Below are 27,329 nucleotides of genomic sequence, written 5' to 3'. Positions count from 1 at the left end.
ATTGCCTCTGAGATTCACTTTATACATAGGTGAAAAAAGCAGAAATCAATATGGTAAGTGTCATTTGTCAACAGCTCAAATCTACCTACTGCATTTTGTTAAGTAAAACCTGATTCCCACTACACAAAAAGAAGTTTTTCTATCAACATTGTAAGATGCCATCTAATTAATAAAGAGCATGAGATAAAGACTGAAACAACATTTAATGCTTAAATATCTATACAAGTATATGCTACCACTATTTAATAATAATGGATTTTAATAATAGTAACTATAAATAAAACCAAGGAGTATCACATCAAAATTATAGACTGCTATTCCATCTTGATTAGCTTAAGATATGATTCACTCTAACCACCTCTGAATGTTTCTTGTTAGCCATGTTATAGAATCCTAGAACTCAGCACCTTCTTCGCAATCGTACCCGTACAGCTGCTTATGCCAGCACCACAGCTTTGCTACAAGCTGTGTGACAGGAGTGACTCTGACATGCAGCTGTAACTTAGTTATCTTCTAGTGAAATTATAGAAACCAGTAATACTGGTAATTTATTATAATAGTAGTAATAACAACAACAACAACAACAACAGTAATAATAATAAAAAATACCAGTAAGACTACATGTGTTACTGACATAGTAATACACTTTGTAACTAATAGTGTACTAATTTACTTACTTTCAGTTCCTCTTCCATTTCAGATATCCTTCTTTCTAGCGCTCTTCTTTCCTAAATCAGAAGATGTGTGTTAATGCTGAACAATGCAAAGTTTTAAAAATTACAGCTTGTAAATACTGTGGTAACAGTGAAATACTTCAAGTTTCAAAGATCATACAACCAAAAGCATAGTGTGGACAGAAAACTTGTGACGGCAGTGATACATAGAAATTTGGTCAATATGGAATTTTAACATCCAAAGAGGAAGAGATAGAGAAATTCATATCAAGTCCTACAAAAATACCCCTTCCTTTTCACTAATTTAGAAAGGTTTTAAGTATACAACTTGTTTGGATTTATTTTTCATGAGCTAGGCTTTTGTAAGACCTTAATATCCAAGAAATGCAGAAAATTATCAGAAACAAGCAAGAATATTGAAAGATACAAGCACAAAAGCATAAGCTTTCACAGGCAAACAAAAGTAGCTGAAACATCTGTCTCAGCTCAGTGGGATCTGTCCACACTCCAAACTGCAACAGTTGATACAACTGACACTATAGGACTTAGCTCAGTACCAAAGAAATCTAGTTACATGAGATCAGCTGCTTCTTGAGAAAATGTTTCTTGAATATTTTCTGCATTTCTCGTATAGTTTAATTTTCCTTTTATTTCCCTTTTTACCTGAGAAGCGGGAGAAATTATCCTTTGTATATGAACTTGATTGCACTGACTATATAACAAGCCAGCTTACGGAAAGTTAGCTTAGGGTTTTCTATACTACACTGCAGTCTGCAGTGCAGGTACATTTTTATTTTGTTTAAACCTATTTTTCAACACATCTAACAGATGAGCAGCTAATGCAATAGACTCTGGGGTTTATAGCTTGATTGCTTGCTTTCCTGTGTCAGACAATGCAGTGTATCTCATTTAAAAGCAGCTGCAGTTATCAGTACTCTACAATCAGATTTTTTTTCCAGAGGGTGAGAGGCAAAAGCAACAGATTATTGTGAAGTGGACATATGCATCTGCATACAATGGTGTTATGCAAACAGCAAGCAGCATTGACTGAGTGTGTAAAACTTTGGTTAGATCATACCGCCCAGTAGATACTGACTCTTGCCGGACACCTTTCAGATATAAATCATTTGAATTTAGTTTAATCACAGTGCAGTTATACCCCAACATTTTCCCATTATAGCAAACAACTTTAAAAATATATTACTGCAGTTGTTACTACTTAATGTACTTAACTCCTTCAAAATAAGCCTTTTTTTATAATGACTGTAATGAGCACAAGTACCAGTGAGTTAACGGGATGCAATTAACTAACAAAAATCCCACACTGTCTTACAATACTTAGAATTTAATCTGTTACCTACCAGTTTTACAAAATAACATATATGATGTGTTCTTATATTAAGCAATATTCAACAATTTTTTCTATTACGAAGACATGAACAATCAAATAAATTTCAAAATTTCAGGTGTCTAGAAATTCTTTTCAAGCATTTGCTTAACTAGCATGTTGAACTTGTCTATTAGCAATAAAAACCTATTCAGTAAAATCTTTAACTGACTTTTTATATTTCACATTATACAAAAGAAACAAATAGACTCGTATAGGAATAACAGTCTTTGTAGAACTGTTTTGTTCCTATTATTTGAAGCTATGCTCCTCTTTTTCTTGAACTGCTTACTCTTTTAGGAACTGGTTTGAGGGATGCCAATGAAATAATGCACTGCAGTGTCACTGAGAAGATTTGCCAGTATTATTTGATTATTTCCTGCACTCAAAGAAAGCGTTTGAAATCTATGAGGACTAAAATTTTATTATATACTTCCTCAACTCTGTAAGGTCTGTCAAGGAACATTTGTAACTCACAAGAAAAAAATCAGACATACACAGATACACACATATGAAAAATTGACCCCTCCAGCACTATACAATTTTTAAGAAGTAAAACCAGATGTATATGCCTACATATAATTGTATAATCAATAATACAAAGAAATACACCTCTCCACAATTCAAATTTCCAGCTGAAGAATTCTAAATTTGGGAAAGAAATTGTTTAAAGGTACCTATATTTTTCTGATTTCTCATCCAGACTGAAACCTCTAAATTTAAATTTTGGTTCTAAGTCTTATTACCATGTCATACAGATTTCTGCAAAGGGCTGTTTGCATATTTGGCAGAGTGACAGGTTGTTAAAGAAACGCTCATTTTTGCTCATATATTGAAGACCTTGCACATGTGCTCTCATGTCTACCCCCATCCCCATGGAAATAGCCCTTTCTGGTAAACAGTTTTCAAATGAACAATATTCACAATGTATCACCAAGTCACATCATGGAAACCCACTTCTGAAGGGTGAATTTAAATAAAATTAAAAGTCAGTATTTTCTGAATTTTACTACTGTGCAAATCTAGGCTTAATCTATATTCTCATTTTCTTCACTGAAAAGGTAGGTTTCAGCTGGAAAATATGACAGTCCAAAGATGCCTTCAGCTCTTTCTCTGTTGGCCTTTTTTTTCTTACAATTTTTCCTCACTCCTTTACTTTTTCCCTCTCCTCTTCTCTATGTAATTTATATGAAAGTCTTTAGGTTTGTATTTTATTTTAGTGAAGTCATACACTTGGAGAAGTATACTTAGAAAAGCTCTACAATCTCTCTTAATTTTTACATTTTTATTGTTACATTACACATTAAAAAGATGTTTTAAAAATTATTTTTAAATGCTGAATTCAATAAGCTTATTTCTAGAGATCAGCTATTGATGACTAGCAGCTGAGAGTCCTGCTTCAGTCACATTCAAAGTGAAGCTTCAGATTTAAACAAAAACAACCACAACAAAAATCATAAATATATTCCTCATTTAAATTCCTATCTGAAAAGAAGTGGGTAATTATAAACACGATTCAGATGTACAAATTTTGTGTAAACCCTGTTTCAGCCATACAGCACCTAAGTTACATACATACATCACTAAGTTAATTATTTTATCCACTAGATTTAATAGTAATACATTTAGGAAAAATAACATTTCTGAAAGACATTTTGCTATTGGACTGAATGCCTTAAAAAAAAAAGTGCAAGACTTTCTAAAAAAGCCAGTTGTCATAACACAATGGCCTGTTTTGGGAGAAAGCCAAGCAGTAATTCAACACTGAAATAATTCTATCTATGCAGCACTCTGTGCATTACCTATGAACCCACACAGTAATGGATACAGCTCCATGTATTAAATTATAAATGTCCACTTGTGTGGCCATGCTAGCAAGCAAGAAACCAGTTAACTGCTTCTGAAACCTTTCTACTGATGAAATCACTGTCCACGCTAGGATGCCAAAAAAATTAAAGAGAGAAATATGTGCTAAATGGCAGCAATAAAGTGCAGAGACTATTAAGATAAATATAATGAAATTTCAGGAAGTGCCTGAGAGCATTTCTACATCTCCATGTGCTTCTGTAAAGTCTGTTTATATACTGGACAGTTTTGTGTAACTAAAACTTGTTTCGTATAACTAAAACCTAAAATATTGGAAAATCAATACAAAAGGCTAGTGAATATGAAATTTACCAGGGATTAATAAATGTTTACCACATCACTTCTTATTGTCAAAGTCTAACTTTTTTTTCCAGTTTGTCTCTAATGTGTCATTCCAGGATCAAGGGAGAAGAAAAGAACACATGGTGTTCAGAGTCATGAAGGAAGCCAAGACCACCACAAAACCAATGTAGTTTGCTTTACACTGCCATGAAACTAAACTTTTATAGGGCTGGATTTTAATTAGCATGAAATTGCAGCCTAAAATTATCATGTGTCCAACTTCTGAAATAATTCCTGTAGTCTATCTCACATGTGAATTCACCGCATGACTTCTTTCCCATTCAGTTTAGGATTGTCTCTGACTCTGATGCCCCTCTTCCTGCACTGCTTACTCATTCTTCCACTTTCTCCCCATACCCCATTATCATATTCCTCTGGAAAAAGCTACAGTGCAAGGAAAGAGGCAGATAAAGATAATTCTATATCATTAGCAGGTTTAAGGTCCCATGTTTCTGAGGCAGAAACAGCTATCTCATTACCAACAATAATTGCTGCCTCTGGAAAGCTCTGAGGAAATTAACTTCTCTGAATCTTGGAAATGTGTTAAAAGATGAGACACAATGAATCTGCCTAACCCTCTGGAATGCCAACATTGTTTTCGATGAGATGGAACAAGTGGGAGATCCCTGGAGGGCAGCAGAGTTTAGAAACTGGTTATCATGAACAGGCAAACTAAAGGCAATTTTTAAGAGTAATTCCCACCTCACATTCATTGCCACTTTGAAACCTAAAACCCCAAATCCTCTAAAAAATGCAAATTATAAGAAAGGCTTCTGTTCCTACTAAAATCTATCCAAAGCAGGGGTTGCAAAACAAGCTAAAACAAAACTTGGAGTATTAAAAGGCTCTTTGGAAGAAACTCACCCTTTTCTCCATTTCCAAGAGTGATCTGTCAGCAAATCTTTCTTGTCTCTGAAACACAAAATTGATGAAGACATTGACATGTGCTTTGACATAACACAGAACTGATGAAAAAATCAATTAGACATTTTAGTATTCTGTCTGAAGTACGTAATCAAAACCGTTTTAAAGTATGTTCAGGGAAGTAACACTGAAATAAAGAATAAGCTGAATTTATCACGCACTTCTTTGGTGACCATCCCTGTTATTTAATCACTACACAGCCTTTGGCTAACAGGAAAAACACAGTCTTTCTAACTAAAGGAATTAGAAAACAGGCATCTTTTAAATATTCTTCACTAACATTTGCAGGGTATCCATCAAAGACAATTAAGTACAGGTAAATTGTGATAAATGTGATCCGACAACATGAAATATTCTACAGCAAGAGTAGACAAATTTAGACGAATCTAACTCCAGTATATGTGTCTTGTAAAACTGTATGCAGCACTGTTAGCCGACAGCAGTTATTGGTAACAGGAATGCATTATTTGCTCTTCATTTCCAAAATAAAGCTATCTAACCAGCCAGGAAGAACTGCCAGGTTATGCCAGCAGTCCCACTTGTCAGTTTGAATATAAGCTTAACAGTGTAGAAAATGTTTACTCCTACCCTGCAAAAAAGCTGCATGCAGATACATGCTGGCAAGAATCACTACTACTAAAGTAGGCAGGAAGCAGTCTCACACGTTTTGTTCACAGTTGAAGACCAGAATCCTGCACTCCTTTCTCTTTAGAAAGAGAGAAATTCTCCATTCCCATCTTTGGATAAAAAACAAAGCTGATGCCTAGTGAAGAGCAGCCCATAGGCTGGGGTGCCTCTGGTTTATTATCTACATTGTTGGTTAAGTACATGCTTTTTTGTTTTCTACAAACCTGAGTGGTCTTCTCCAACTGTAGCTTAAGATCTGTAAGTTCCATGTTGGTGTCATGTAACTGTGCTTTCAGTTTTTCATTTTCAGCTAGAATCTGTTCATAAAGCTAAGAAAAAATATTTGTTAAAAAATCAGATAATAGTGAGATTAGCCGAAAAACTTCAGAAGCATGATTGAAGCACATGTAAAATTAAAAATACATTAACAGTCTAAGAAGTAAAATAATGATGTTTAAAATTAGCAAGCATGGTAAGGAACTGTTACTAAATATTTCTAGAAACAAACAGCTTTGTATAGGAAGCACACAACTTACCTTACACATAATTAAGCCACCTTTTTTTCTTCAGACTCCACAGATTACCCCACCACAGTAAACTTTTCAACAAACTCCTCTATTTTAAAACAAGATCTAAACATATTTTTACCTCATATGTATGTAAGCTGGCAAACACATAATAAAGCCTTTACATATACATACATCAGTTTTAATGATACCTTCTTATGATAAATACTATCATATTATTTTTTAAAATTTGACTGTATCTCGGCTCCTCTGATTTCTCCCTTGCCTTGAAAAGTACAAAAGCCAGAAGCAGTTTCATAATGTATATTTTTCCCCACTGTAGTGGTTGCCGTGCTTCTCCATTCGGCTAAGTTACTTCAGGCAGCATTTCGAATGCAATGTGAGACTACTTTCACACAATTTAAGAAAAGCAGTAATGAAATCCTATTTTTGCACCAAACTTATTGAATCAGATACCTTCTTAAAATCAGGGGTATCATCTTTTTCTACTCTACTGCAGTATGGTTTTCGATCTTCAAGATAACTCTGTGACCCTGATCGCCCCTGCGCTGAATCGTAACGATCACCTGCAGACACGCTGAGCGATCCCGAATCGTATCTGTAAAAGAAAAGTTCTGGTTTTTCTTTGCCTTTGCAGCCAAACTGAGACCCCTGACTGTATCAAATGTTTTAAGTTTGCTGCTATCCAGCTGTAAACAACCAAATGCAATTAGGTATTTTTGTTAGACTACCATGTCCTAATTTGATGCAAATTTCATTTTTACATTCTCCAGTACTTCAAGATTCTGGATGAAAATGTTTTCAAATTGCTCAGTCTGCAGAGTAATGCATGCAGAGAAATATTTTAAATGTAATAAAATTATTTAATGCAAGCAAATACTGACATGTCTTAAAATACTTTAAAACTGGCTTAGATAGCTTAATTCTTCTTTATTTATAAAGAACATTTTTTTAAAAGTATATTAATTTAATATTAGTGTTTTAAAAAACACTAGATGAATGGCCTAGATGAATTATAAGTTTTATTACAGCAACCAGGATTTCAAAACTATTTGTTGTGAATTCTAGTATTTCAACAGAAACAGCTGATGAAACAAATCTTTAGCAGTCTTTATCCTAATAACTCAATAAAACCCTGTATATTAATAAAGTTAAGAGCAATTTTACACTGTTCACTCTTCACTAATCATGTGTTAGAGCAGTTTTATTTAACAGATTTTCACCAATCAGAACATAATAAAATACAATAATTAAAGCTAATGGTCCAAAAATAAATGATTTTTTTTACATTATCAATATTCCAGCATTTACTTTTTAACAAATCTTAAGGAAATATGTTTTTAAGAGACTGTATTTTTCTCGAAGTTTTGTAGAAAATTTTCAGTAGGATATTCTAAAAGAGAGGCAATAAGAACCTCTTGTCTTCTTTGTAAAAGCTGGGTCCATGCTGAAAAATCTGTAGGGCATAGTGCTGTGTCCACTATGTTCTATGAAACACCCAGCCTGCCTTCAGTGCACTACAAATACAGAGTTCAACATAATCCCCTACCTGGAGTATTCCACCCACACATGGCAGGACTGTAGCTTCACAATCATACTTCATGCAAAACACAAGTGTCATCACAGCCTTTGCAAGCTCAATCCAACCACTGGATTAAAGCTGAATTTGTACATAAACAACTTGAAATGACAGTAAGTGTAACAATTCTAATTAATTTGTTTAAATTGCACATACCTTGAAAGGCTCTCACTCTGAGGTGGGGAGAGGTAAAAAGAGAGAAAAAGAATGGATTGGTGAATAATTTAATTAAAATATATAACAATCTGTGAACAAATACAACTAATCAGTTAAGTCAAATGTGCATGCTATCCACCAGTATGTATTATCTGAACTGTGTCAAGCTTCAATTTTGTTATGTCTGGAAAAGAAAATAAATACGTGCTAGAATGCACTTGACAAAATATGATTTACAAGGACGTTAACATAACACTCTAAAAGTCGGGAGTGCCCTAAACAGTGAAGTTATTTCAGCATTTGGTGCATTCTGGGTTTGCTTCCTCATTATCAAAGGAATCAGAACAGTGTTCCTCAAAGTTACTGTTCCTTCCTTCTCTTCTTTCACATAGCTACAATGTTTTGAAAATAATGACTTCAGCTCAAAACAATATATTAAGATACAGGATTGCTGTTTCAACACAGTGTGACTGGAAACAAGTTACTACACCAACAACATAAGGTAGACTTAATAGACTTAATTACAGTAAATTTTGTCCCTGTGGATTCACCTGGAATGAATGAACGAATTAATGAAAGCAATATAAAAAAATAACTCTTTTTAGTTGTCAAGCAAAGCTTAATTAAAAGTAATGACTTAAGAGTGAGGGAGTGTCCTCTAAGTATTACATCAGTCATACAAACCTTTTGCCCCTCTGAGTGGTCAATACAAATTCATATTTTTTTCCAATTATTATTCCAATCTTAAGTGAAGACATTTCAGTCAAGAAACTCTACTGACATATCATCACCTGGACATCCTCCAATGTTATTCTCCTAAAAGTGGCTGAAACCTTCCCCACAGGTGGTTTTCTAGGGGGGCTGATGTGGCTTGCTTGGTTTCCTTTTATAGAAGGAAACTATTTTTTCAACGTACATAGGTAAACATTCTCCACAATACACTCAATTTCCCCTTTGACACCTTGAAGTGTATTTACTGCACAGAGGATATCAAAGGTACATGCTATAGCCTAACCACTTCTAATAAAACACTATTTTCTGTCAAGACCATAAGTAATGCTGAGAATTAAGAGATTTTGTAGAAAACTGGGCAACCTGTTCTGGTGTTTCACCATAAAATCATTTGTGTTGGAAAACACTTCCAAGATCACTGAGTCCAACCTTTGACTGAACACCACCATAAAGCTGTCCTGTCCGGTTGTTTCTTGAATGCTCCCAGTGATGGTGACTCCACAGCCTCTCTGGGCAGCCTGTTCCAATGCTTAACTGCCCTTTTCAGCCAGAAAATTCTTCCTCATGTCCAACCTGAACCTCCCCAGCTCAGCTTGAAGCCATTTCCTTTTGTCCAGTCCCTGTTAGCAGGGAGAAGAGACCGACCCCCACCTGGCTACAGCCTTCTTTCAGGGAGTTGGAGAGAGGTCTCTCCTGAGCCTCCTTTTCTCCAGGCTAAACAACCCCAGCTCCCTCAGCCACTCCTCACAGGACTTGTGCTCCAGACCCTTCCCCAGCCTTGTTGCCCTTCTCTGGGCATTGTCCAGCACCTCAATGTCCTTCTTGCAGTGAGGGGCCCAGAACCAGAGACAGGACTCAAGGTGTGGCCTCACCAGTGCCAAGTACAGGAACACAATCCCTGCCCTGCTCCTGCTGGCCACACTATTGCTTATCCAGGCCAGGATGCCATTGGCCTTCTGGCCTGGGCACAGCTGGCTCATGTTCAGCCACTGTCACCAGCATTCCCAGCTGCTTCATCCCTTGGGCACTTCCCAGCCACTCTGTCCCCAGCCTGTAGCACTGCATGGGGTTGTTGGGAGCCAAGTGTAGGACCCAGTACTTGGCCTTATTGAACCTCATCCAGTTGGCCTTGGCCTACTGATCCAGCCTGTCCAGAGCCCTCTGCAGAGCCTTCCTGCCCTACAGCAGATCAACACTCCTGCTGAACTTGGTGTTACCTGCAAACTGACTGAGGGTGTCCTAGATCCCCCTCAGCCAGATCATATGGAAAAATATTGAACAGGACTGGCCCCAACACTGAACTATGGAGAATTCCACTCATGATCAGGTGCCAGCTGGATGGAATTCCATTCACCACCCCTCTCTTACCTTAGGCACATAGCAAAAAGTGCACATGTCCAAGAACTCTAGGTCAGTCAAGTCTATATTTCTCCACCATTCCAGCCCAACACACTCACCCTTTCAATAATATTCATGATTTTGGGACTGATTTAGCAGTATTTCACTGTAATATTATTAATTCTATCAGAAGCACCACACAGAATGCTCTACCAAAATTAATGTCTACAGAAGAGAATATGAAGTAATTACAGACCTTAGGATAATGATAGGGGAGGGGAAGGAAACAGGACTAGGTGGTTATGTTAATGTGGCACAGAAATAAAAAAGACAGCAAACCAATATGGCATAGAATGAGTCTCTTAACTAAAATATTTAACAGATGTGTAATGGAAGCTTTTACAAAAAAAAAAAAGAAAGAAATATCACTTGAGTTTTATTCCTAAGTAATGAACATGATTCTGTAGTGTGCTACTCCAGTGTTTAGGTCAAAAGTAATACATTCTTCTTATAGCTCAGCTTATATAACTAATCCCTTTTAACACCTCTTCATCCCACTGCCAAATACCTCTCTGTTTTTAAGAACTTTTCCCATCAAATCAAGCCTATTATACAGATTTCCACTGCCTTTTTATCAAGACCAATAATACTTGTTTAGGATATTTAGAAAACCATTTTGTTCACTGAAGAAATTATATACATTGCGCTCTTCAATTTTCTGTGTTTCCTTAAATTAACTTCGCATATTATTTTTTAATTATAATAATGACAGCACTGGGATTAATTTTCAAAGCTTTTAATTCGTGTGTGTAAGTAATTGGCCATAATTTATCTGAAAATAACAACGTAGGCGAAATAAAAATTTTGCTGGGTAGAAACTGAATGCTTGCTCCAGTAACCTGCTGCATCATGTCCCTGACCTGTGTGTCAAAAATTGAATCTCCATTTTCTGGATGCTAATTCTACACAATCAGAATGGAAGTCAAAATGGTCACTTATGGCCACTGTTGATATGTAAATTTAAGTGTAACAAAATTTTTACAACAAAATGTATCTCTTAAAAGTTAATGAACAAATTCTCTTTCTTAAATTACCTGAGTTTCTTTCTTATTTGTTCCTTCTTCTGAATCAGATTGGTGATCCTGTTCATTTTCATCACTCTGGTGAAAGAGGTAGGAGAGGAAAAATAATTAAAACTGTTGAAAACTTAGTAAGATTTTAATGCATTCTACACTTTGAATATGAAAATATAAGAGCAGAAGAATACTCCACAGAGAATATATAGGATATATGAAGAAAATTCTCAAACAGGTACATGTTTTCAGTACCAGAAGGAGATGAAACAATTTTGCATTTGACACATGAAAATCTGTCTTTTACATTACATATGGATCCCATGACAAAGAAAAGGGAAAAGGAATAGTCTGAAACATCAAATATAACCTTTCTAATCTGACAGCAGTTCTTCAAGTAGTTAAATACATAGTTAATTGCAGTGTGCCAAATCAAGAGTCTGATTTTTACACCTTTGGTACACATGCAACAGAAAAGATTTGTTCAATAATTTATTTATTTTCCTTAGATTATGATTAATTCCTATTAAGTTATGGTTACTACAGTGTTCTAGAATTCTGGTTAGCAGTATCAACGGAAAAAAACTTAATTTTGATTTTGCTCCTGAAAGCATCAAACCAAAACTGAAGAATATTTAAATTTTTTCTAGAACAGTGAGTTACATATTGAATTACTCTAAACAATTCTCTATTTTAAGAGTACACTATACACATTTCATTTTGTTACAAGTGAAGTTTACTTACATCCTGAGTCCAATATGAAACTCCTGTAGATCGTCGTTTTTCTCTTGGTCTCCGTCTTTCCCTTATAGACTTAGGCTGTGACTTATCTTCTTCCTTTTCTTCTTCTTTTTTGCCCCCTTCTGTTAAGAACAACTTTCTCATTCACTGAATTATAACACAACCTAATTTTCTAAAATACTTCTTCTCAGTCTTTAAAATGCCCACAATAAATTCTTTTTACCTGAAAGAAATTCACTGAAGAGCTTCTTACCACATACAGGGTTTGCTGTAACATACACTCCCCAGAACACATAACTCTAAAATACTGTAAATACTAATTTCACATCAGTCACCTAAACAAAATGTCTTAATGTAACAGTAATACAAAACAACTTGGATTTACAATTCAGTTTTCAAAACTGTCATATAATAATTGAAACATCTGTATCAGCAGATGTATAAAAGTACAAAAAAAAGAGAAGGTAATCCTTTATCATTCTTCCTCAAACAAGCTTTTTTTTTCATACATCAAGATGCAGTATTAAAAAACCCCCAGCTTTTACAAATCCTTCTTAGATGCCTCCTTTTCACCACAGTCCCCTCCACTTTTGCTGTAAGGAAGAATAAATTGGGACCTCCTAGATTAGATTATTACTGTATTACAGATATCCCCTCTCTTTAAAACCAACACAATGGCAATTCAAAATAGATGTAACAACTCAGGATTGTGTTTGCTACCATATGTGTTTACAAGCAACTTGTGGAAAAAAACCCAGTTAAAAAAACCTGCCCAAACCAAAGTTCTTTACTTATTATCATGCAGTTTGTTCAGCCTGTTCTTTTGTTCTCCCAGTTCTTTTATTAAATAAAGAAATCACAGAATTAAGTCCAGATAGAAGAATCACTAATCATTAATAACTATCATCACTAGTCTTCAGAGGTAAATAAACACTTTAGAGTGAAGCAAAAATTAAATAGGAAAGAAGGGAAATACATTTATCGTGAACATACACCTTTCCAAATTTAATAAACTAGGATTTTACCTCAGGGATTTCAAATGATACTGTGTTTCTCCTCCAAATGTCGTAACTCAAAAAAAAATAGAACCTCTGGTAGCTAATATTTATCAAATGAAAGTATTTTCCATAGAAAAATCTAGCATGAGTTTCCTAGAGTAAGCATGCATTACAAAAGAACTGTAATCCAAGTTTCAGTTCATTTTAGGACAAAGGGAAGAAAAAATCAGAAAGTATATCCAGCCCCAGTAACTTCCTCAGAAATCACCATCCTAGGGAATATGGCAATACTGCTATATAGTTCATGGAGATTTCATCAGTGGATCATTTTATCTGACCCTCTGTAGAACAAAATTATCAATTTCAATCAGTAACCCTACTGAAGCTACTGATCAATAACTTGAATTAAAATACATCTCTCAAGTCAACAGTGTCAAGTCCAAGAACAGGAGATCACACTGTTAACAGGCTCATTTGACAGGCAAAGAATCAGGCACAACATCTCTCAAAATTATAGCTGGGGACTCACATTTGAAATGAAGGCAAAATCTCTGTGACATTAGAGAACATTTTGTGATCTCTGTATCATGCATCTAATCCTCAGTTTAAGATGACATAAACCAGTTAAAGCATGCAGAAGTATGGTTACATCTGAACCACAAGGGGAAACATCCCCTTTCCTTTTCCAGCTGCTCGTACAACCCTGAGAGGTCCTTAAAGAAATAAAGCATCATTTCAGTCCTTCAGCGTGGAAGGACTGAAACAAACCTCAAGTTATTTAGCAATTATTTAATCAAGTAAAATTCCTTCTTAATACCTGCAAGTATTTAGACCCTGAAATATAGCATTTTATTACAGGGACTGTGTTAAAGTAGAAATTACAGCATTATGTGGGTATTTATGGGAGTATATTTGAAATTTCTGTGACCCAACAATGGAAAAAAATCACATGGCTGCGAAACACCACCAAATACAGAAATTTTTTTTTCCTCTTTTAAAGTTTTGAAATTTCTTACAGAAGATTTGAGCAAGGTACATATTCAATGGTCTTACGTATCTCACCGCATTTTGAAATACCTATAGGAATGTAAACTGTCCTTTGTCAACAAAATAACAAAAATCTCCTTCATAAACAGTACTCCTACCTCTCTCACCTTCCTTTGTTCCACTCCGAGAATAGGCAGAAGTTATACCTATAAGGCTGTTTGGTCTGTTTAGCTGACTTGAACTGGATAGAGAGCTAGTGGACGTGGAGAGCGAAGAGGTGGATGATGAGGAAGTTGAAGTTGAAGTTGGTCTATAGCGATGATACGGCTATTCAACAGAAAAATGTCAGAATTAATTTACCAAGATTAACGAATACAAACCACGAGATAGGAAAACATTTAACTATATAAATTATTCTTACAGTACTATCAAAATTAAAATAATATTGTTGGAGTAAAGATTCGTATAATTTCTCTACCTAAAGAGACTCATCATGAAAATACCTCTTCAGCAGTTCGGGAATATCTTTGTCTATAGTCATCATCTTTAGTTTCAGATTCTTTCCTTTCTTCTTGTTTTTCTTTGTCTTGCTTTTCTTTCTCCTCCTTTTCTTTTTCTTCATTTTCCTGTTCTCTGGTTCGTGTGGGACGACTTCTTCCTATAGTTTTTTCAGCTTCTTGAAGATCTGTCAGTGTTACGCCCTGTGAAAACAGCAGTCAGGAAACACCATTCAAATATAACATTAACATTAATGTAGATGATCACATTACATAAATATTTTAAAGAAAACATTCAACTTAAGAAAATTAAATCTATCTATTAAGAAATAAATTTTACCTACATATTCTACCTATAAGCTTTCCTCTTGAATCTTGGAACCAAACATCCCTCTGATATGTGGCAAGTATTTGCTGTAATGCAATCTACCACAGACTCTCCAGCAAGCCAATTTTTAGCTGAACTAGTAGATACAGATGGCATAGAAGATCCTATAGAAATAATTTAAGAATCCAATAGATGCTTTTAATATGATCAAGACCATAGTAAACATTTCTGAAAGAACCCTAAAAATATAATACTCATATTTTAAGAAAGGTTAATACTTTACAAATTAATTCCTTGCAACTGGATTTTTAGGTCAGCAACACTAAAAAGTCTCTTGTTATTTTTAGGCTATAAACTAGTTTTGAAATAAGCTCAGAAAGCAAACAATTTTATGAAGACAGTTTTTTTCTACTATACTTTTCAGCTGATGTATTTTACTGAGACATTGCTCAAAACACTTTGTAATCTACTCTTCAAAGCCAACTTTGCATCTTATGAGTTACTGAATTGCTTTGAGTGTTGATAAAGTTTAATCCAGTAATTCCTGGTAGCTTCTTCACTGTAAGGATTCAGCAATAGTTAGCAGGGCTCTGAATTAGTACTACGAAGTAAAAATACGTCCTATACAATGAAGTTTTATCAAGCAGTACAGATCTCTCATTTGGAAAGCTAAACCAGAAGTATATGAGGGGTTTAAAACTGCAAAGATTTGAAAGCAACATCAGTAAGCAATGTAGCTATGGACTCAGCCTAAAAACAGGAAAGGAAAATGGCTACAGCACTTCTTTGTGCTATTTTATCCAGGGACTATTTGCTGATTATTCCCAGTTTGCCAGCAGACAGTGGTTGGCAGTTGCTCCACTGCCCAAAGAGCATTCAAGTACCATTAGAGATACCCTATTTTGCTCCTGCCATATTGGTCCCTAGTTGCTAGTTGCTGATAGATACGGATAAAAACTGGGAAGAAATTCCAAATATATCAGTACGTAAACTCAGAGAGAGAAGTGCTGCAAGGAGATATGCAGTTAGATACTAGATTATTAGCACATAATAAAAACCTCTCTTTTAGTATGTTTCCTTCTGCAGAGAAATTAGATTAAAAGTGGTTTTTTAATGTCATGAATCCTATTAGCTATCGATGTTGATCAGCTCAATTATATTATCTACAATAGCTCCTGCACAGAAAAAAAAGGTTAGAAATGGATGCAAATGCAGTATGCTATGCCTGTTTCTCAAGAATGATGTCATGGGTATGTTTTCAAACATGTAGAAGCTTTAGTAGTACTATACCTGTGTAGATCTTCTAGACTGTCTTGCTTGCCTGGATCTAGCTTTTCTTTGGGACTCGGACTCTTCATCCCGTACTGGAGTGAGGTATGATCTAAAGAGTTAATTACAAACAAAATTGGCACATGATAACTTCTGCACAAATTTATTAAATGGTCAACTCCCCCCCAACAATGCAGACTGAAAACCAAGGCAGTCATAAGAAAATATTTAACTATATAGGATAGATTACATTTTAGACATTTCATTCACATCATACTGATCTACTTATTCATCAAGACAGCAGCTTTAGAACTCAATTAAAATACACAGTTTTCCTACTTAATTTAGATTTCTTTTTACCATTTTCTATAAATTTAACTTCAGCTCATTTGGTGTATCACTGGTGTACTAACACAGGGCCAGAAGACCTCAGAGATTCAGCCAGTTAGACATTTATATATCAAATATGTGTATGTATTACCTTTTAACATAACTTATAAGCTTTCAGAAAAAGCCAAATGTACTGTTAATGCAGAAAATCTAATTATATCATCCATTTCACTAGAAATTAAGAATCCCAGAGGAGGTGGTTACCATACTTTCACATTAATCATCCACACTTTGAGTAATCCAAATCCCTTTGAAAAAAAGGTGCTTAAAAATAAATCTTCATGAAACCCACAGAAGTCCTGCAGAATAAGCAAGTAAGTGTAATCAAAGATAAAAGGCTACTAGGGTAGATACAAGGTCTGGATTCTTTTTAAGAAATTCTTTAATCCAGATAACAGGTAAAAATCCAACAGGACATAGATACATGCACAAATGCATAAATTTCTATGTATGTAAACCCATAATTAAAGAACTTAAAAGATTTTAATGCATTTGTTGATTTTCTATGTCAGAATACTCTGGGAAGCTGCTATAATTTCACACAGCTTTAAATCCTTCAATTGGCTAAAAATTAGAAAAAAGTGAAAAAAAAATTTGAAAAAGCGAAATCAAAAGGTTGCCAAAAGGCTGCTTAAAACCTCTCTGAGGCTTCTTTAGATCAGATTCTATAATATTTTCTGATTGTGTCTCTTTATACATAATTAGTTAAGAATAGTTAAGAGTCACTGGATAAAGTTTCAATAATTTGGTAGTGATTATGCCATCAGTTATTAACACCTAAGTAACTTATGTATGGAAAGAGCAGTATGCTCACCCAATAATATATTTAGTAGCCTTAGCACATACTAAAAAGAGTTCTGAAACAATCATAAGATTTAAAAAACTTCATTTACACAGACCTATGGATTACAACCTATGCTCTACCCCATTAAAATACTTACAACTTACTGCTATACCTAAAAATGTTGAAACAAATCCCATCTTATGGTGCATCTTAAAAAACCTACACTATGTAAATTTGATTTTCTTACTGGGTCTCTTGCAAGCAGCATTTTTGATTGACTTTCTATTTCCCAAAAACTCTAAGCCATTAGGCTGCTTTAGTTAACCTGACCTGAACCACCATCTACCTAGGAGGGCTTGACTGCAGAGCAGGTGTCATCTTTAGGGCTTAAAATTGCTACAAAACTGTTTTGCATAACTTTCTTTTTAGTAACTGCTGTACCTGCATCTACCTTCCAACAAATCCAAAATACTTTAAACTGCACTGAGAAAAAATGAAAAGTCTCAACTTTTCAGGTGCACATTGCAGCTACAGTCAAGAGCAGAAAGTGCTCTTCCCTAGCATCTCTTGCATGTGCCACACACAGCTACCTATGCTGTATTATTCACGATACAAAGACTTAGAGACTCAAGTTTGTCATTTCCTTCCCTGATTCTCTAAACCAATCCTAAAAATCAAATGAAGAATATAGCTTCTTCAGCTGTCCAGAAGAATGCACCATTATGTGCTTCATCAATGAAGTACTTTATATCTTCACTTTCAACTATCTTTGAAAGAAGTCTTGCAAACATACTTTCTAAATGTACAATTTCAGTCGATAAACACAGATTAACTGACTTCATTACTTAAGAAAATAAGTAATGTAGCATGTAATATTTAATATACATTTATTTTTTCATGTGCATAGAAACATATGTAGATACACAAATATATCTATCTGTATATATACAGATAGATATGCTTGTGCTCATATTTAGAGCACAACATTCTCAAACGCATGCAGCAATTATTCCAATTTTGATTTCTAAGATTCATGGATATACTAATATGCCATCAAGAATGCATCTGCAACAGTATATTACACAATCAGCCCAGTCAGAGAAAACCACAGCATTTCAGGCCAACTGCAGGTATCTAAAACATATGTACTATATGCACATTAGTATACACACACCGGTTAGAGCAAACGAGACAGCAAAAGCCTAATTCTAATTTTCCTTGCCTTTCTAGCTATGTAAGATAGATATAGCTATCTATCTAGATATAAGACTGAAACAGCATTTGAATTCTAGAATTTGAACTACTCTGAATTACTTTCGAGAAAACACACATTTTGTTGGTTATGCTTTTCATTTGCTGGGTTTAGTTCAAATTTCACTATGGAAAATGCAGGTTCTGACTACTGTAGCTATTGAAATTGATGGTTAGCACATGTGGACCCTTCCTGAATCATGGTGGGGAATAATAAAAACATAATCCACTTATCATAGAAGTTTTTTCATCTCAGTTTTGGGTAGGAAGGCAGACTACAGAAAACAGACTACCCTAATTAGGCCCCTATAAGGAATCTTGAAATGCTGCTGCCTTAAGTGAACCAAAAGAATACAATTTTCTCCTGTAATAAAGAACAGCTTCATTACCTCCTTGAACATATAGAGATACACATATCTGGCACTGATACAGAAAGTACATTTTGAACCTACTACAGGAGCAACACACAAATCTGAACTTGCAGCAGGAGGGTTAAAGGATAAACATTTATAAGTATCCAGAAAAAGAAGAACAAAGAAAAGCTAACACGAATTACCAATCTTTTGAAATCTTATTTTTGCTTCCATAAATAGAAGGAAACAACTCTTTATGGAAACAAATATGCACCAATCTTAAGTCATCCGTCATATAACTGTAAACAGAAAAACCCACCATATTCTTAAAATAAGATTTACATCAGCTTCTTACTCATTCTTCATACTGAATATCTCTTAAAGCATTGCATTTAAAATTGTATGACTATCTTTCAAGTAGAAGAGACCCTAAATCATGCAATGAAATAAACAGAATGTGTTGGGTTCAATACTCTCTTCTCAATAATGTCAGGCATACAAAATGATTGAAAAACTGCTATGCTGTGACTTATTAGCATACTGCCAATGGCACACTACCTCAGTCTGCAGCAATGTAATTGTAGTAATTAATGAATTAATTGATAATTTAATTATTTTTAATTCAGTGTTTTTACAGAGTTGCATTACTGGTACTCCTAAGAGGACTCATTTAATCTGTTAAGATAAATAAAATCTGAAAATACTATATACCATATGAGTAACCAAGGCCAGTCAAAAACATAGAGTATCACAGTTTAAATTTCATTAATGGTCTCTATTAGTACTAAGCTCTTAGATAAACTGAGGTACCAGTTGTTTCAATGCCCAGCAAGAAAACAACATTGCTTTACACCCCACACTGTTCAAATCTGTGGTAACCAACACATTCCTTTAAATAATAAATAAAAAGCATAACTTTTGGGTAAGAGCGATATTACTCTTAGGACCTTTACACACCTCCGTCTCTCCCTGACCTCTGATGTTGAGGACACAGTGCCAGAAGTAGCTGTAGTCATGGCTGTAGTAGTGGCTGCAGCATTTACAACTGATGGTGCAACAGGAACGGTCACTGCTGTAGGAACACTGTCCTTTTCTTTCTCAGTACTATCCTCAGCCCACAAACGATTTGAGGTACTACAGCATAACAAGCAGCAACACAAAAAAAGAGAAAAGGAAACAGCTAAACAATGAAAGCACTTTACTAAACAACTAATAACATGTAAAATGAGGGGTGGATTTTTTTTTAAGAAGCAAAGTGAGAAAGGTCTCTACTATGAAAGCTCAGCTTCAGCTATTAAATTGAATAAATTAAGAATTACCAGTTCACAATAATTGAACTTTTATTCTCCAGACCCTTCTAACATTTGACATATTCTTTTATACCAACATGGCTTTCATGTTACAGTAGAAAGCCATTCACAATTTTTGAGCCAAATTGAATAAAATCAAAACAAATTTAACAGTAAAGTGAAAAAATCCAGAGCCCCAGGATCTACTAAACAAGAACGCATGCACATACATAAGCACACAGTAGACCTGACAAAAAAAAGGAACAAAATGTCCTGGTGCCATTACCTGCTTTGTACACCTGCTGAAGTAGAACCCGTTGTACTCTTCGTAGTAGTGTTTGTGCTGGCAGGCAGCGTTTTCTGAGGACCAGCAGAAGAGGTAACTGTTGATGCAGTACTTGGAACATTAGAACTTATCAAATCATCTTGTTTTCTACCAAAGGAGCCACTGAAGGAGAGACATGTACAATGATGGCATTTATTACTGATATTTACTCATTAAAATATCACCAAGCTGTGAATGATCTATTAAACTTCTGCCCATGTATTCTGTGCCTCAGTTCAGTCTTGGAAACTTCTGGTGCAAAAGAAGACTATTTTCCATTTTTTCCTTGGCTAGGACTTTTAATTTATGATTTTGGAGGGCAGCACAAGTGTCCCTTAGTCCCAACCATTTCTTCACCAAAAAGGATAAAGAATGGAATCTCACTCGTTTATGTAAGAATGTCTTGATCAGATCTACTAAAGCATTCATATAGGGCCCCCAATGTCCCATTTTTAAACTGCTGTTTCACCCACACTGAATACCTCAGAAAATGCAGAACCTTACTGCACAGCTTGCCAGGAAAGAAAATGTCATCAATATCACTCCTCTTATAATTTGAGAGCAATTAAATATACTGCCCCATTTAAAAAAAAAAATCTTTAATCATTCCCAGAAAGAATAACCTCCCACTCAGGTTTTTCCCTTGCTCTTCAAGCTATAAAGCAGATCCAATAGTTTACAAGAAATAAATATGCATTATGCCATATGAGACAGCCTGGTTACTGATAACATCAATGTCAAGACTCAAAAAAATGCTAAGTATGTATCATGTACATCAGCAGCATGTACCAATATGCAGCTTCATTATTTGACTCTTTTCCTTGATCTATTCATTTTAGCTATTTATTGCCCCGCTAATTACAATGAAGAATTTGACTCACATAGCTACATTGAAACTACACAATGCAGCAAAGTTAATCATGTATTATAAGTGCAGCATATGATTCCTCCTAAGAAAATTCTGCAGGTTAGGAACCAGCACACCTGAGAACTATTCTCATATTTTCATAATTTACTTCGCATTCAAGTGAATTTTATGTATTCTATGATGCTGATACTCAACATAGGTATGGATATAATTTACAATTAAGGACAGCAGTCCAATACTTCCAAGACTGTGATGCAATAACCAGAAGTGTTTTCCCCCTTTTCATATACCAAGCAGAATTATACCTATTGCAACATTTTAAAAAATTGTCTTTGACTACTGAACTAGTCTGGAAAGCGTCAAATGAACCCCAAACTGAAATAAGTCACAGGAAAAAGCAAGCATCTAACTTTAATTACACAGATTAAAATCAGCCCGACCACTCAATCAGCATACAACTGCATGTTTAAAACCAGCACAACCACTGCCAATACACACTTTGCAATTATTATGAACATGGCAATATGTCACCATTCAGTTCTAAATTGTCCTTACAAAATGATTCAGTGCTTGTTAACTTTTAAGCCTATTTTGATAAAAAAAAAAGAGAAAATCCCACACCTTTTTTGATAACTTGTGTTTAATGATGCAGGACCTTCATTCAAACTGTTTTTCTTGACATCTTCCTCCCATTTTCTCCTGGTGTAGGAACTGCCACCACGTATTGAACTAGCAGACGAATCCCTGTAAAAGAGATTTTAGTTTAGCAAACTCACATTAAAGAAGGAGGTTCTTGATGTGAGCTGAACAGGAGCTTTGAATTAAAATCCTGGATAACACACTTAAAATAAACATAACTGAACAAGGAATAAAATTGCTTTTATGGACAATTGTTTTCAAGCCTGTGTGAAAAGATACTACGTTCATAGTAACACAATTAGAAATATAAGAAGAAAGCAGCATCAAAAGAAGACTGCTAAAGAGGATTTAATCAACATTAAATCAATTATTGCTTTTTATCTGTGGTCATTGCTAGCTTTGTTTTTCTCAAAAAAAGAACAAGATGTTTTTCTGTTTGCTCCTGAGATTATCCAGTGCAATAAGGGAAATCTACTTGGCTTTTTTAATAGCTGATTTGATGGCTTTTTTCATTCTTTGATGTTATAAGTTTAAAAGCTGGCAAGCCTTTAGAACTCATGATACTCTAAGACCAGCCTAAGTAGGCTTGCAGTAGCCATTCCTGAGGGGTCTGACATGTATCACTAGCTGACATGACTTCAGTCATAAGGAATTTCCAGGCTGTTGTTGCAGTTTATAGCAGCAAGGAATGACCTTGCAAAAAGCAACTTAGAAAAACTATCCCAAAAACTGACATGCAAAAACTGAATTTCTAATGAAAATACCAGCTCCAGATTTGAAGTTCAGACAACAGGAAGAATAAAACATGTCTTTCACAAAATTATATATAAGGAATCAGGTGTAGGAGGCAAAATAAAACAAAACTTTGAAAAGAGGTATTCTATGTTTAGATACCCTTGGCCATCATAATGTAGCTTTTTTGCATGAAAATGTATGTTAGCACTTCTGCAGTTGCAAACAGTTGGTTTTCTGCATAATCTATACAGTCAGACAATGCTATAAATTAGCAAAGTTTTAAAACATCAAAGTTTGTCAGTCACTCTAAAATCTTATTTAAATTTCATATTAAAAAGTTATATAACTTCATAGTCACCTGTTTTCTTTTTCATCAATGTCAGAGGTACTGGCCAGCCGTCTTGGTATTGTAGGTGCAACATATGCAAGTCGAGTTCCTTTTCCATCTTTCTCCTGAAAGACATTAATTTTTTTGTTAACTGTTACTATTATTGATTATCTTGTCTGGAAAAGCATCATTATGCCAACTCTGACCATGTTCATTGTAACCCGATTATACAAATGAGTTTAAAGCTTTAGTTAAGTATCATAAAAGACTACAACAGGAAAATGAAACTGCTAATGTTTCCATTCTTGTAATGCTAATGACTTATTTTTTTCTGCTTTGCTGCAGTACACTTCCAACAGTGATTCCTGAAAGCAACTGGTTCAGTATTTTTATATAGCACAGTACATTACTATTCTTAATCTTTAAATCATATAAACATTTGTATTTAAAATAGAAGCACAAATTTTATTTTGTTCAGCTACCAGAACAACACTTGGTTTAGCGTATCCATGTTTAGTTACAGAACCAATTTTTGAAAATAAAAAATCACTACAAAATGAAAATTAATACAAAAGAAACTTCTTTCATTTGTAAGATTCTTTTAGCATAATTCTCCAAGTGATGCAAATGCTATCAAATCTCCCATGTCCCCGAATTGTAAAAATGACTACTAGGTTTGCAAGTCCTAAAAAGGAATAAAATGCCAGATCTATGTACCAGGTCACCAGACATTGAAGGAGCATATCACACTTTGAGAGATACTATAAAGAAGCTCTGTAATTTAACTTTCTGGAATTTTAGTAAAGAACAGATGTGTACTACAATCTTACTTCTATAGTATATCATTAACATCTATACTAAGAAAGGTGTAAGAATTCCTCAAAATGTTGTTTTATCCTGAAAATTATTACCTTTTCTTTGTTGTCCAGTGAAGAGGAAAGTCTAGGGCTTGATGCAGAACGCATAACACCTGCAGAGTCCTTTTCTTTCTGAGCTTCTTTGGAAGCAGTAATCTCTGCAAGTGCACCATAACTACCAGTTTTTCTAAGACCCAACCTCCATGAAGCAGGAGATTCATCTTTCCTCTCTTCATCTTTGGGAGAAACCTTGGTTGTAGATGTTGGAAACTATAAAACACAGGAAAATGAATTTACATTATTAATTTACGTTATCTATGGTAATTCACGCTCCTTGCAAAGATTCGAGAACACAAATGTTTTTAATAATCACAAGTGCTGAACTTGTACAGAAGTTGTAGTGAGAGGCAACCTATGCACTTTTCTCTTGAATTAGTCAATGGGATCAGAAACGTAAGGCTGGTCAAGGAATACCACTCTTATAAAAGTTAGCTTACAAAAACTCACACTTTGTAATACACGCTGTGAACTTGAGATAAAAACTTAGAAACATGCAAATCTGGTATTAACATTTTGATTAAATATGTTATTTTGCAACCTGTACATAAACCTGTGCACACAAGAACCTCACCATAGATTTTTCACCCTTATTGGGCACAAGAACAATGCCAGTTTTGCGCAAGCCCTGCCTCCATGATGCAGGATCTACTGACTCCACGACAGGCATGATAGGAGGAATGAAATCATACTAAAGCCAATTAAGACAAGACAAAGATGAAGATTGACAGGAAGGAAAAGAGAAACCAAAGGTTGTTTTAACACCATATAGTTTGTTCCTAGGTTTATAGTAAGTAACTCTTCATTACAACACAAAAATACCAAAAAAGCAGTAAGAGACTTAAAACCATAGTAACAGATAACAACTAAATGTAACACAGCATGTTTACTTCATTCAGAGACAGAATTACAGCTTGCATAGAAAAGAACAACAAAGCCTGTGACCTTACAAGGTCTGTGGCCTAAATCTTCACACTGTTGAGAATACTGGAAGATTCACACTAACATACCCCTCATCTTCTTATCATGTATCATTCATATTCCTGAATCACATCCCACATGCCAATAGCTAGCGTGGCTGTCCTCCTAGATTTGCCTTACCTTCAGTACCTGCAGTCACAGAGCAGCAGACTGAAGGAAACCTGACTTTAGCTTAGTATACTGCATCTGCACCTCTTGGTTTGGCCATCTGTGATGTAAAAGCAGAAGTGCACCTAAAGCAGATCAGATGGTGCAGACCCAAAAAGGCAGGTGCAAGAATAAGCGCAAGATTACACACAGAGTGCTGCTTTACCTTCATTGGTAAAAACAGTTTAAAGCATTTTTATTTATTGATAGAAGCTGTAACTGCTCCTTTAGATCACATGAACCTGCTATATTACAAGATAATAATTTTGATATAAAGTGCATTTATTTTATAGCTACAGAAGGTGCTGAGCTTTCCTAGTAATAGTAAGATAACTACAGTTTATTTTTAGCCTGCACCTTTTACCTAGAAGACCAAAATATAAACCATTAATTTCTGCATAACAGAATCAGAAGTGTATTGATGATTTATAAAAGCTTATAATTTAGCTTAAAATCAAGCTTATTTCCTCTCTTATGAAAATACTCCCCCATATCATTCAATCACACACCTGCACCTGTTACATTAAAGTATACTTTGTAAGATGAATCAGTATTAGATTTTATTGTGAATATGGAAGTATAACCCCAGTAAGCTCCCAGGAGCAAAATACAATTCAGAGTAGTATGTCCTAGTAGTATGTCTTTTCTTTCTACTGTGGCTGCAGTATATCATGGTTACCACTTCTCCTGAACATGCATTTCAGATGCATTACTACAGGGCTCCCCTTTATGATGATGTGTACAGGAAATTTGTAAGGAATGACAAATGAAGATTTACTGGCTTACTATCCAGCTTGCTCTGATATTCTAGAAGTTGGATTTCTGACTATGCTTTCTTATCTACTGTAATTTTTTTCCCCAAGATACCTATTATACCCCTTACCAAGTAAAACTCAAGTTCATCCAAATTAACTTTTCCTGTAAAGTTACAAGCTGTAAAGGCTTCCAGCAAGCAATGTGGCTTTGTTGGGTGTGGCTTTGAGCTATGCATTGAATAAATCATGTGTCCCTATTATCTAGCTCTTCCATGAGGTCCTAACCATATTAAAACAGGGATGAGACCCACACAATTTTTTACTTCTTATTTCAGGTATAATTTTCAACTTCTCTGCCAAAATACTAGCTGAATACTTCAAAGGACTCCCAAAAGTCACATAGTCATGCCTGCCTCCCTTGAATTAAGTGCATGAGAAATACAGGTACTGAGAAACACAAGAACTGTAGGTTCTACAAATTCTGGAGGAGTTTGACATACAAAAGACTTTCAAAAGATGAAGTTTAGTTTCAGAACATAGAAGAACTCGACTCACTATGCAACAGCATTTTCGTTTTCAGAATGATTTTACATTCAGCTATTTAATAGCTCTGTATTTTAGGTCCCTGTGCAGAATTAAAGTCATTCAAAATTAAAAAAAATTTAACAGCATCTGGGGAAGAACATAAAGTATTTTAAGAATCTGTGCATACTTTTCTCAATTCACTGGTTAACCAAATCTACTATTTACACTAGAATCAAAAAAGATATACTTACACAGAAAAAAAGAAAGAGAAAATCATAAGATTACAATATAATAGAAAATAAAAAGGTATCTTCTTTTACCTTCTTAACAGGTGATGCAGGTGCCCCTTGGCCACCAGCTACTGAGGGCGCCGTCACAGCAACTGATGCTGATTGTGTGCTTGTGGTATTTGCATTATTAGCTGCCAAGGTTTTGGTCTTATCTGCAAAATATTTACAACATTTAATCATCATTCTTCATTCACAATTTCATCACCTTTACAACACCTAACTGAATTTTCATCCAAGAAATTTGACTTTATGACCAGCATTTTATTATTTATTCCTCAGTGTTTTCTCCCTCACTCCTAATTTACATCTTAGCTAGGTCCACCTTGTTTTCCTGAACAGTTGTGCACACAGCATGCAACAATTATTTTGTATTCATCAGGTGTTACCACTCAGAGATGCAGAGACAGAGGTATGGAATCATTCAGGTTCAAAGTGACTCAGGAGATGACCTAATTCACCCTTCTGCTCAAAGGAGGGTCAATACTGCCTATGAATCAGGTTGCTAAAGGCTTTGATGAGTCACATCTTGGAAACCTCTGGAGATAGAGATTTCAGTCTCCACACACAGCCTGCATTTCAGCATCTGGCTAATGACTTTACATAAAAACTGAAACAGGAGGAGATCTGTTAGCATCTCATCTGATCTCATTAATGAATATAAGCATCTCAAAGGCAGGTGTCGAGGATGGTGCCAGACTCTTCTTGGTGCT

General features: G+C 35.1%; 1 protein-coding gene across 3 annotated transcripts in view; it reads right to left on the bottom strand.

The window, feature by feature from the left end:
* PPP1R12A (protein phosphatase 1 regulatory subunit 12A) overlaps positions 1–27,329 on the bottom strand; it is a 112,385-nt gene that overhangs the window by 7,956 nt on the left and 77,100 nt on the right. The window contains exons 9-24 of one of the 3 annotated variants that reach the window (XM_071423359.1): positions 26,650–26,771; positions 23,919–24,134; positions 23,038–23,132; positions 21,927–22,049; positions 20,399–20,560; positions 19,781–19,957; positions 16,067–16,157; positions 14,455–14,652; positions 14,119–14,278; positions 11,970–12,088; positions 11,252–11,312; positions 8,083–8,104; positions 6,804–6,945; positions 6,045–6,149; positions 5,134–5,181; positions 678–728 (exon numbers count right to left, since the gene is read on the bottom strand). In XM_071423359.1, coding sequence (XP_071279460.1) covers positions 678–728; positions 5,134–5,181; positions 6,045–6,149; positions 6,804–6,945; positions 8,083–8,104; positions 11,252–11,312; positions 11,970–12,088; positions 14,119–14,278; positions 14,455–14,652; positions 16,067–16,157; positions 19,781–19,957; positions 20,399–20,560; positions 21,927–22,049; positions 23,038–23,132; positions 23,919–24,134; positions 26,650–26,771 — 1,892 coding nt within the window. Of the gene's footprint in view, positions 1–677; positions 729–5,133; positions 5,182–6,044; positions 6,150–6,803; positions 6,946–8,082; positions 8,105–11,251; positions 11,313–11,969; positions 12,089–14,109; positions 14,279–14,454; positions 14,653–16,066; positions 16,158–19,780; positions 19,958–20,398; positions 20,561–21,926; positions 22,050–23,037; positions 23,133–23,918; positions 24,135–26,649; positions 26,772–27,329 lie in introns of all 3 variants that reach the window. The other 2 variants (XM_071423357.1, XM_071423360.1) reach the window with 2 other exon arrangements.

The sequence above is a fragment of the Agelaius tricolor genome, unplaced genomic scaffold (genome assembly GCF_023055355.1).
Source record: "Agelaius tricolor isolate 1412-34295 unplaced genomic scaffold, bAgeTri1.0.p SCAF_3, whole genome shotgun sequence".
Lineage (NCBI taxonomy): Eukaryota > Metazoa > Chordata > Aves > Passeriformes > Icteridae > Agelaius > Agelaius tricolor.
This window is presented reverse-complemented; position numbering and strand designations above follow the sequence as displayed.